This window comes from Oryza brachyantha, chromosome 8 (assembly GCF_000231095.2).
Source record: "Oryza brachyantha chromosome 8, ObraRS2, whole genome shotgun sequence".
NCBI classification, from domain to species: Eukaryota; Viridiplantae; Streptophyta; class Magnoliopsida; order Poales; family Poaceae; genus Oryza; species Oryza brachyantha.
Genome location: NC_023170.2, coordinates 12,257,185 through 12,269,728, shown reverse-complemented (window position 1 = coordinate 12,269,728; position 12,544 = coordinate 12,257,185). Strand labels below are relative to the sequence as shown.

At 37.4% G+C, this 12,544-nt stretch overlaps 1 protein-coding gene across 1 annotated transcript; it reads right to left on the bottom strand.

Moving 5' to 3' along the window:
* Positions 1-375: 375 nt before the first annotated feature.
* Positions 376-6,140, bottom strand: LOC102722979 (betaine aldehyde dehydrogenase 2). Its single transcript, XM_040526859.1, has 15 exons — positions 5,921-6,140; positions 5,672-5,814; positions 4,654-4,734; positions 4,409-4,557; positions 3,777-3,869; positions 3,521-3,644; positions 3,376-3,441; positions 3,130-3,196; positions 2,411-2,487; positions 1,954-2,067; positions 1,463-1,540; positions 1,233-1,384; positions 1,056-1,116; positions 721-827; positions 376-630 (listed from the first exon to the last, which is right to left on the bottom strand). Exons 1-15 carry the CDS (start codon positions 6,024-6,026, stop codon positions 540-542), a joined length of 1,509 nt encoding a protein of 502 aa, XP_040382793.1. The 5' UTR covers positions 6,027-6,140; the 3' UTR covers positions 376-539.
* Positions 6,141-12,544: the final 6,404 nt, after the last annotated feature.

Below are 12,544 nucleotides of genomic sequence, written 5' to 3'. Positions count from 1 at the left end.
GATATGGGCAGATATGGTTATCGGATTTGTCCCATGAATAAAGATAGTTGGTGCACTATAAAAGTCTATTCATTCGTACTATTCCTGTATTTTTGTATTTTCTTGTTTTTTTCCTGTTCCTTCGTTTTCTCAATCCTCAATTTCGAAAGCCCTAAGAATGCAATTTGGTACTCCCGAGTAACCCGGCCGGGCCGCTGGGGTCATCTCACTCAGCCAACTTCTGCGCAGCAAAATAACTTCGCTGCAGAACAGGTGAACCTGCAACCTGTGTTGACAACACCCCCAAGCTCTACTTCTCTGAGCCTGAAATCTGAAGCTTGAACACCACACGCCAACACGCAAAACCCAATAAAAGCAGAGACCCAGCATGTCCAGTACAAGCGTACAACTCTCACAGGTTTCAGCTTTAGCCCTTTTATTTCAACTCTCACCTTCAATAGCGGTATGCACAACAGCAAAAGTCCGTTCCGTACTATATGATCTCTCGTTCACTTATTCTAAATAAACAGAAGCAGATGGTCATGCATGTGCCAGGTTAGTTACAGCTTGGAGGGGGATGTGTACCATCCCCACGGCTCATCAGAGGCGTACTCCGTGACTTGCTTGACGGTCAGGTAGTTGTCAATTCCCCTGAAAAGCGAAAAACCCACATAGCATGGCATCAATTCGAGATCATCAGATGAACTGTGTGGTATCGTGCGATCGTTGTGTTTTACTCACCCTTCTCCGAGCTCACGCCCAAAACCACTGCGCTTGTTCCCACCCCAAGGAGCTTGGCAGAAGCAAGGCTGCGAGCAGTTCACCCAAATAATTCCCGCATCGATCTCCTGCAATAGGAAATTTCGTTATGCATTCCCCTTTCTTTTGCAGAAACTGGTCAAAACATTTCAAAGAGCACACTGCATGGATTATATTGTGTGCAAGTAAAGACTATATTACACTGTCCAGAAGAGATGAATAGAATATAAGTAATAAATGAGAACCCGGAGCATCAGTTTGATGCAACCATCATATCACGCAAACCAAATAATGCCAAACCCTTCACTTGGATATACCTCAGTTAATCTCTGGCACCGCTCGCGGTCACCGGAAAGCACAGCACCAGCCAGACCATAACTATCAGAAGTAGCAGTAGCAGAATGAGTTCACAAGCCACAGAGTACATACCTCATGCCTAAGAACTGAACAGGAAAATGTACTGTATTTCTTTATTTTAAAAAAAAAAAACTCACCGAGTATCATTGGCCAATTCAATGGCTTCATCTTCGGTGCTAAATTCTTTCACACAAAGCACTGGACCAAAGACTTCCTCCCTCCAAATTTGCATTGATGTATCAACATCAGTAATGATTGTGGGCTCAATATAGAAACCTTTCTCCAGATGCTGATAAAACACACAAGATTATTTTTAGTTCACAATGATATCTAGATACGTATATCAAACTGTGTAGTAGGCTGTTACCTTGGGTCTAACACCCCCAGTCAGAATGGCAGCACCTTGACTTTTAGCGGTAGATACAAACTTCTTAATCTTCTCATACTGACACAAGGCAATAGGATGCATTAGATTCCTAAAGTCAGAAGCCATGTAAACATTTTGGTGCTTTGCAAATATATACAATACCAAACAGCTAAGTGATTTCTGTGTTCATTTCACCTGGTAGAGTGTCATGGGTCATAATAAAAAATACATAAATTTCTTGGGTTGAAAATTATGACAAAGTAAACCTACAGAAAGGTGGCATTTTAATCAACGCATTTTAACACAGATTCTTACAAAGTAGGAAGTAGTACCACATAACTAGCAACATCATACAAAACTAATTCATTCAGAACTATATTGCAATTTTTTTTTGACAAAACAGTGAGACAATCCAGCAATGAACCTTGGAAGGACTAACTATTGATTTATTCACATATTCTTTAAATTTAGAAAACGTTAACATGTAATACCTGTCCTTCACTAACAACTGGCCCAAGCCTGCAACCCTCTTCAAGCGGATCTGACACCTTAATATTTTTGGCCCATGCAACCATCCTCTCTTGAAATTCTTTAGCAATTTTTTTCTGCAAAACTTTCATTGTCAGGAGCAAGAAGCTGAAAGTCATATGATTAATACCAATAAGCCAACTAATTTAAATCATATATGTTCAAAGTCAATTCAAGCCAGACAAAAAGTAATACACATCAAGATCTGGACTCAGAAAGAACTACTACAATATATACGTAAAATAATAGGCAATACATATATTACTCAAAAGATTGCTGTGCATAAATAAATTTGTAATTGCTCTATGCAATAGTAATGGCATCATATAATAATCTGAACTCAGGAGTTGATCAGAAAAAAACATCAAGTACCACAATATAGATTATTCAGTAGCATTACTGGATATATTCAATGCTTACATGGAGAATAAGACGGGATGTTGCACTGCAAATCTGGCCATTGGTCCAAAAGCAACCAAACAGAGTCCATTCAACAGCTGCACAATAAAAGGATCAACAATGAAATCTAATGGAAGATCCATAGAGTGAAATACAAGAGTCTGTAATCAGACAAAATGTAAACATCAACAGTGACATATAATTAAAGATTTGGGAAATAACAGAATCCATAATCAGCTAGAATTGTCAATACCAAGTTGCCAACTAATCAAAGTATACAGTCAGGAAAATAAAGAACATGCTCTTCCAAAATGAATGGTACTTGGGGTTTTCACATCAGTTCTTCCTAACTGCCTTTCTTGCCATAAGATAAAGATAAATGGAATCACATAATATATTTTCTTTAAATAAAGGAAGCTTTGCTGATCTCAGACAATCACATAATATGTACATGTTGCATAATTGCATAACATATCTTCCAACTCTTTCTTAGTTGCCATGCCATTATGATCAACCAGCAGATCTGCTCAAAGCAAACATCCTTTTAATCAATTCCACAGGTTAATAAAGTATTTACCAATCCTTGAGGTCTAACTTCTAAGAAACACTATTCAATGCCAAAAGTAGTTAATCTTTTTGCATCCTGTTCATCTGGTTATTTCTGCAACAAGCCCAAGACACCAAAATGGGCTTGTGGGAGTCTAGCATCCAACTAAGTTAAGTGCTTTACAAAGTTCCACCTTTTTCAATGTCGACATCATCAAACACCACAATAGGACTTTTCCCACCAAGTTCCAGTGAAACAGGCTGTCAAAAAAAGATGAACCATAAAAGGAAAGAAATGGGATAGAAGTGGCTATTAGAATAATGCTCAAAGTGTCGATAGCAATTCTAGAATGTTCAGGCGGAAAAAAAACACAACATAGATAATTCATAATAGAGCTACTAGAAAGAGAATAAACATGCACAGAAATTTGGAAACAAACCTTAACCGTAGGAGCAGCTGCAGCCATAATCTTTTTACCAGTTTCGTAACTCCCAGTAAATGCAACCTAACAGAATAAATAACCATATATTCAGAGAAATGTCATTTCCATTGATGGGGTATACATGTTTACATGAGAGCTATACCTTGTCTACACCAGGATGTGATGACAAAGGAGCACCGGCTTCAGGACCTAATCCAGTCACTACGTTCAGGACACCTGAAGGAAGACCGACCTCTTTACACACATCAGCAAGCTCCAAACAAGTCCTGGTAATTAATGACAGAGAGAAATTTCAAATTATATTGCAGCATGGACATCACAAGCCACAACATATTAAAATCAAATGTCATTGCAACTAGTATGGGTATAATGTTAACAATGTAACATGTTAAACTTACACGGAAGCCAATTCAGATGGTTTTAGTACAGCTGTACAGCCAGCAGCCAGGGCAGGAGCTACCTTCCATGTCGCCATCAGGAGAGGATAATTCCTGCAGTAGAAATTCAAACCCTGAACATTACTCTTCAGAATCAAATTTGCAATTGTCGATAAGAACTTAACAAAGAAACAACAAATTAGAAAGCAAACAAATCCATTATCACCCGTTTTCTCTTCAACATAAGATTCCAGACATAAAAAATGGCATCTTCTATATTATAAATTTAAGTGAATTATGCTGACAACAGATTACTGGGGTTATTGAGAAAAATGGACATTTGAACTGGAACAGAACAAAAGAGTTGCATTGATAAACACAACAAGGTTTACTAATGTTAGCCAAAATCATAATATACACACACAAAACATGGCTGTCTCAGCAGTGAATTCTAAACTAGTGGCTAGGTACAATCTGTGTGACAATAATACGTCTGCACAAGAAAAGACGAATAAAATCCCAAATGTCTTCAAATTTTATAGTTTAAAAAGTCATCAGTATATACATATTAGTATATTACTATATAAGTATTTAGTAACATGCTTGGCTCATGAATAGAGATAAGAACAGGAAGATAGAAAAATGAGAAATACCAAGGTGTGATCAACCCAACTACACCAATAGGCTCTTTCCGAAGATAACATTTAAATGTTTCCATTGGAAGTGAAACAGGTGCATTTTGCCTTTTGTCCAAGGACTCTGCAAGATCCGCAAAGTATTCAAAGCATCCAGCAACATCATCCTGATAAATGGAACATCATACATCAGGATGTCATGACCAGAAAAGACGGCTACATAGTCAACTTCATATTTATACAGTGGATAATTGCCCACATACCATGTCCCATGCTGATTCATCAAGAGGCTTCCCACAATCAAGTGTCTCTAGTCTAGCGAGCTCAGATTTCCTCTCGATTATCTGAAGAAAAAGAGGGAAAATGGTCATAAAAAGGTATATCCCATGAACTTTTTTTATGATACAAATTAGCACGTTTTCAAACCTAGGGCCAAAAGTAGATTAATTTACTTTCATTTAGACTAGATGGCTAGCATGCCCTTTTACAAGAAAATAAAAGGTCTGACAGTTCAAGTGAAATACATTGGCTACTGTTCTCCTTTCAACTTTCATCCAGAATAGTGTACATTGGTAGTCCATAATATGGGGAATCTAGTCCTGGAGAGTGCTAACAAAAATATTTATCTATGCTGCCAAAAATACATGAAAAATGATTGTTTAGAAGAAGAAAATACAACAAAGATTATCTGAAGAGAAGGACCGGCGACAAATCTAGCATGCACTTGGCAGTGAGAAGTTCATGGCGATCCATCAACAGGCCCATAACAATGGGGTACCACAAGGGTGTTGAAAAGGCTACCACCAATCAATCAGTGACTAGGATTTTCAACTAAACAAGGAGAAACAAAATTTGCAAACCCATGGCCATGAGCCATATTCACTTGTTGTAGCGCAACCTCTCCACTTCAATGCATGAATTAACTCGGGCTTCCCACAAATCAGCACAAAAATGAACAGCATTGAGATATGCAGGTAGCCATGCCTCGAAGCAGAAACAGACCACTCGACCAACCCGCGGCCAATTTCTAGTCCAATCCAGAACAAAAGATAAGCACATCGCGATGCCGACGCGCACAGTATGAGGCTTACTGAAGCTAGAATCAGGATTTCGTCCCAAACAAAACCAAAACCCTCAGGAACTTAAGCAGCCATGGGTGTATCGCCGCGGATGATGCTAGTACAGCGTGTCGACCGATTTGGGTGTCCAAAATCAACTATGGAGCCACAAGGAGCACGCGGGTTGCTAGCTAGCTGGTCGAGGGCGAGCCGCGCCACGTACCTTGGCGGCGATTGCGCGGAGGTACTTGGCCCTGACGGCGCCCGGCGCGCGGGCCCAGTCGCGGCCTCGGTTCCTCCTCAGCGCCGCCCGCGCCGCCGCCACCGCGGCGTCCACGTCCTCCGCCGTGCCCGCCGGGATCTCGCCTGCGGTTCCGCGCGCGCGCGACCAAGCTCGTAATAAGCATCACCCACACAAAACCAAACCAAACCAAAATAAAAAAAAAGGGGGAAACAAGGAGAGAGGCGGCACCGATGGGGGCCTCGGTGGCGGGGTTGAGGACGGGGAGGCGGCGGCCGAGCGCCGGGGCGCGCCACTCGCCGCCGATGAAGAGCTGCCGCTGCGGGATCGTCGCCATGCTGGGGAGGTTGGTGGGAGCGAGCGACACCGAGATCGATGGAGCGCCTCTTTGCGGCCGCGGCGTGGGAGTGAGGTGGAAAGCGAGATAGCGATCTTCCTCTTCCTCACGGAGCACGTTGCAGTTGCAGCGGGACGCGCACTTGGGGTAGTTATAACTTATAAGCAGAAGGTTTGAAGTTCATTTCTGCGTTCTTCTATTGTTTTGATTTCAAAGTATTTCTTTTAAATCGCTAACATATAAAAAATTACCTATAAATAATTTATTTTAATTGCTAATAAGTCATTTCGGTTAATTATAATAAGCACTGAAACTTTCTAGCATTGCATATACATATATATATATATATATATATAGGAAAATTAGATCCTACTATCAGGTATAGCTACTCCATTTATGTCTAATTAAGAAGCATAAACACTTTTATAACTGTTTCTGCTTATACCCAATAGAAAGTATAGACACTGTTAAATCTCATTTGAATGATACAACTATATGTATAAAGTTTGTATTTTCTGTTTAAAAAAAGAGAAGAAATTTGAATGAAAGTGTTTATGCACCTTAGACGTGAAGGGAATAGCTACACCTGATAGTAGGATAGAGACTTCATATATATATATATATATATATATATATATATTAATCGGTAGTTGAATGTATAGATAGACAAAAAGTTTTGCAATATGAGTATAAGTCAAATGACGAGGGTTTACTTATGAATTACTCTTTATGCTTAATTTATAATTCAACTTATGTTTGTTTTAAGTTAAATATCTTCACGTCCAATCAAGTTTATAGAAAAATATAGCATCACATTTAACATAAAATAAATATACTAAAAAATATATATTGAGTGGATTAAGTTCAACTAATTTATATTGTTGAAATAGAATTTTAAAATAAAGTTAGATTGTGTTACTTTTGTTACTGACAACAGTGGAGGAAGAGAATAGGATGGCTAGCAATGCGGAAAACGGGATCGGACCCACAACCTCTTCCTTGATAGCATTTAAAAGTTTATTTTGAAGTATTTATTTTTAAATCGCTAATGGAATGTCTATAAAAATTTTACCTACGAGTATTTTTTTAATTGCTAATAAATTGTTTCGATCAGTTATAATAAGTTATAAGTGCATAGACTTTCTAGTATTGTATAGATTTATATAGATGCTAATGAATATAGACATATACATATGTATAAACAATATATTAATCAGCGGTGGAACGTATGCATATCCAAAAAAAATTGCAATATGAGTACAAGTCAAATGATGAGGATTTACTTATGAATTACTTTCTATGTTTAATATTACAATTCAATTTATGTTTCTTGCAAGTTAAATATCTTCAGGTCTAATCAAGTTTATAGAAAAATATAGCATCACTTTTAACATGAAATAAATATACTAAAATATATATATTGAGTGGATTAAGTTTAAATTCAACTAATTTAATGTTATAGATGTTAATGCATTTTAGATAAACTTGATCAAACCTATAAATATTTGACTTCAAAAAACTAAAAATGATCTCTAATATAAAATAAAGGGAGTAAATGTTAATATGAACTGTAGATTAGCTTTAATTTATTATCGAATATTACATAACTCGTTATCCAATATTGAATAGCGATATATTTTATTTATTTTCTCCTAGTCTACTAGTACTACTATTTCTTATTTTTCTCTTTGGAAGTTTTCGTAGAGATTGTTCATACAACTCTTTCGCAAATGCTCACACATGTATGAAACTAGGGAACACCTTATGTACTTATTATCTGCTCCACCACCAGTACTAGATTGTTTGGTTACATCGGTCCTTTCTCTTCTCACATAGCCTCACACTGTTCCACCATTAGCAAAGTCAGTGGTCCTTGATCCTTCCATCCCCTCTCCCCTTTCTTAATGCAGAGAAAGCGAAATCACTAAAACTAACGAATCTGACTCGTTTACTCTAAAAATATAAAGTAAAATGCATTGAGCATGAAGCTAGAAAAATGGACGATCCATGCGTCCGCGTGCCTAGGGCGCACACACACATGTGAACTAGCAAGGGCATTTAATTATTTGCCATCTGCTATAATATCATATTTAAGGATTTGCCACCCTCTACGACTATAACATACGGTCTTACACCCATCTATCATATATACATAATTTAAACGTCACTTATACGAGTGGCAAATCCTTAAATATGCATGTTTGTAGTGTATTTTTGCAAAGAAAATGTTGAGTTGGTTTGTTTGTGTTTTAATCTAAAATGGACACTTATCACATTTTTTGATTATAGGATTTGACTTAATCTGACAACACATGAACTTATAATTCCCAGAGATTTTGTCAACCATGGTATATAGATGCATGCATCCATGATTCTTTGGGTATTCGAGTTCCCATTTATTTTAAAATATTCTAAATCGTTTAATAAAGATTAAAATTAGAACAAAAGACTTTAGTGTCCATTAGTAAATATAAAACAAACAGATATGCGAAGGCAGAGAAGAGTAAGATGAAAAATTGAATAAGAATAATTGATGGAATATGCCTACAATACTATTTAAAAACATATATATTACGAAACAAGATTTAAATATTAGAGAAAAGGAATACTTTGGGAAATGGAAAGTGTAGAAATTATCGGGGAAAATCAAGCCGAACGACGGACGCAACGCACTCACCAGCATGTATGTACCAATCATACGAGCTTAGCTTTCCTGCACGTGGCTAGCTATTTTCGGATCCATACATCTCTCTCGACAATGCTGACTGTTCCGCAGGCACTCGGAAGTCGCGACGATACGGTGCTCGCCACCAGAAAGCGAAGGCACCACGTGTCCGATCATAAGGACAAATAAAAAGAAAGATATATAGAGAGAGAGAGAGAGAGGAGGAAATCGATAAAGTCCTCAAGGTTGCACATGGTTGGTGAGATGAGTTTGCTTCCAGCCAAAAGAAGAGAAAAAAAAAAAAGAATATCCCCGTGTTGTGCATGACGTACTTGTTTATTGCTTTCTTCCCTCCATTTTATAACGTAAGATGTTTCATTTTTTTCATGTAATATTTGATTATTTATCTTATTTAAAAAATTATAGAAATATTATTTATTTTGCTTGTGACTTACTTTATTATCAAGTTTAAACATGACTTGTTATTTTTATATTTGTACTAAATTTTTGAATAAGATGAATGGTCAAATGCTGTAATTAAAAAGTCAAACATCTTACATTATGAAACAGAGGTAGTAATAGTACTAGATGGATACCTCATGCGTTGCTGCGGGAGAACTATATGAGAATATAACAGATATAAATTCTAAAAAAAATTCTTACCTACTATACGATTTTTTTCATGTGCTTATAAATTTTTGTGACTTTACCAATTATCCATGTGTTATAAATAATTGGGTTGTATGATGTACCTTTTGAAAAGAGATACAATCTACACTCTTAATGAATCATCCAGAGACTAAAAACAATTGAGATAATGTGAAGAGATGTAACTTACACGCTTGATATATCATTCTAAAGCTAAAAACAATTAAGATAATGTGGTTTAATTTACACCATTGATGTATCATCCTAATTAAAGCTAAAAACAATTGAGATGATGTGGCTTAATTTACACCCTTGTGTATCATTTTAGACTAAAAACTGAGGTGATATGCCTTTAGAAGAGTAGAGAAAATCACGTCAACTATATAGAAAGTAAGGATTATGCTACCGTACGCACACCATATATTCTCCTGACCCTGTTAAATCTTTTATTATGACAGTGGTCCACCCCCTGATCTCGTCATCCCCGGCATGTCATAGAGCATGTGGCCACAACCATGGAGAGCGGCTTCGCCGGCGAGCCGGCATCGATCATGGAGGAGAGGAAGAAACCACGGGATAAGGGTATATTTATAAAAAAATAATTTATAAATAAAAATTTATATACATGTTCTAGGTGTTGTATAAACCAAGACTGTAAAATAAAATTTGGTTAAAAACCCTAAAATTAACTTTAAATTTAATCTTAAAAATAATCATAAGTAGATACGAAAAGATAGGCGTGATCCACCCGAGAACACAGAGATTTTTCATTACATGTTAGTAAATTCACAAGCACTTTAGAAATTAATGTCTAGTTCACGCGACTTTCAAAATGTGCCACCAGGATATCGATTATGTTCGTTCTATGCCGCTATATCCATTCGACCGCGTCGTCCGTTGATAGCCACCACCATATTCTGCTAATTACACAAAAGGAAGAAAATTTACATCCAGTTGAAACGCTCTAAAAGTCATGCGAATTGGGCTGTAATTTTTAAAGTGCTTACGAATTTCGTGACCTATAATGAAAAATCTTGCTAATGTATGTCGCAAGTCACGATGACTCCATGCTACTAGCCGTGGGCACAAAACTCGAAGTCCGAAGAACGACCAACCTCGAACCTGAAACAACCGAAACCCAATGCCCGAACTATATCTGCGTATTCTAAGTTTGAAAACCCAAATTTATTTCGATAAATCGGGTTTATGTCTCCGGTACCCGAAATACTCGAATACGCGAGATAAGAGCAACAATTCCTTGCTCGGTACTTCAACCTCCACATCAAAGACACATATGACGCAAACAGGGAGCAAGTTCCACTCTCCTACCCATGTGGCAACGTATGAGCTGGTGACTTGAGATTAAATATGTTTTTTGTGGCGGTTTTATGTTCTGATTTGAGAATTAAGATAAAATATGTATCATAGCTATGAACTTTAATTTAATGGTTTAATGTATGACTTGAGATAATATGTGTGGCTTTACAACTAAAAGGTTGCTGAAACAATATTGGAATTTTTTTGGTAGGAAAATGACCATGAATTACTACTATTTTTTGTGCAAAAAGACCTACAAAATATTTGTTTTCAGTATGTTGAGCACTATTTGGGTTATAACAGGTAACTCGAAACCCAAACCCGATTTTGCGGGTACCTAAAATATTGGGTCTTAAAATTTTTTCACTAATTTCGGGTATTAATTTTGAAAACCCAAAATTTAAAAAACCAAAAAACTCAACCCGAAATTTTCGGGTAATCTGAACACCCAGTGCTACATGCAACCATGTCACCGTCTTATCTACCGACAAAGCAACACATAAAAACACACTCTGGCGCGTTCGCAAGTGACGCGTAAGGGAAATTTGTCTCTCTTTTTCTGTACACATGTTTTGAAACTATAAAATGATATACTTTTTCTAAAAAATAATATATGAAAGTTGTTTAAAAATTAGATTAATCTATTTTAAGTTGGTAAAAGATAATACTCAATTAATCATATGTGCTGATTAGACGGGCCGACACCTTCAGCTGCGAATGAGCCCTCTCTCTCTCCTTCATATGATACCTTTAGATGTGTGCTCCCGTAAGGGAAATCGTACCGTGACGAATGGTGAGGCACTGAGGCACCACAATAACAAATGGTAGAAACACATGCTACCTTCGTCCCTAGATATTTAACGTCATTGATTTTTTATACACGTTTGATCATTCGTTTTATTTTTTTTTAAATATGTAAAGCTACACATATGCATAAAAGTATACTTAACAATAAATGAAATGATATAAAAATAATTAATAATTATGTAAATTTTTTAAATAAGAGAAATGGTCAAACATGTATAAAAAAATTAACGACGTCAAACATTTAGAGCAAAGAGGTAGCAGAAAATAAGGATTTTCGTTTTTTGACGACGGAACCCTGGGCAAACTTTAGGCCATTTTTCTTATAAAAACTGATTAATTATTCTCCGTGTGTGGGTGTAGCCGTGTAGGCTTAAAAATGTAACCAGGACCGGTCAGATTCAAATAGCTCCGAACCGAATATTCGGGCTAGCTAGATCATCCTGATCGACCGGTCGGTTGAGCAGTGGAGAGCCGAGACCGACCGCCCGGCTAGATAGCAACGACTCGAGGCCGCATACCCAAAACAAATGATGAAAAATAGACAAAATCATTATTCCTTTTTATAATAGCGTAGTCACTATTCTGTCCCATAGATATGATTAATAATACCTATGAGCCACTGTTTTTTTTATAATAATATAGGCCTAAGTGTCTAGTTGGTAGGATTAATCCTACATCGAAAGTTTAGATAGGTTTGAGCTGACTTATATTCCCACTTCACCCTAAAGCATAGTGCCTCTGAGTTAACCATTTTACACGCAACGATGACAAACATGTAAGTAGGGTGCTATATAAACATGGACCCACCCACCAAGTAAAATAGGCTATATGGATTTGATGGCTGGGGCGTTTCGGTCTCCCCTACTCTCAAGCAACGCCGCTTGCGGTATTCTACCCACCAATATGCTCTTGAGTCACTGTTCTGTCCTCTGGCTACAGGCAAGTTGTCATCCTCCTCCCTCAAGTATCACCAATGGCTAGCCTCCACCCTCGAGTTTCACCGACCATTGCCCTCCATCTACGAGTAGGGCTGGACAACGAGCCAGCTCGGCTCGGCTCGGTCAAGCTCGTTAAGATAACG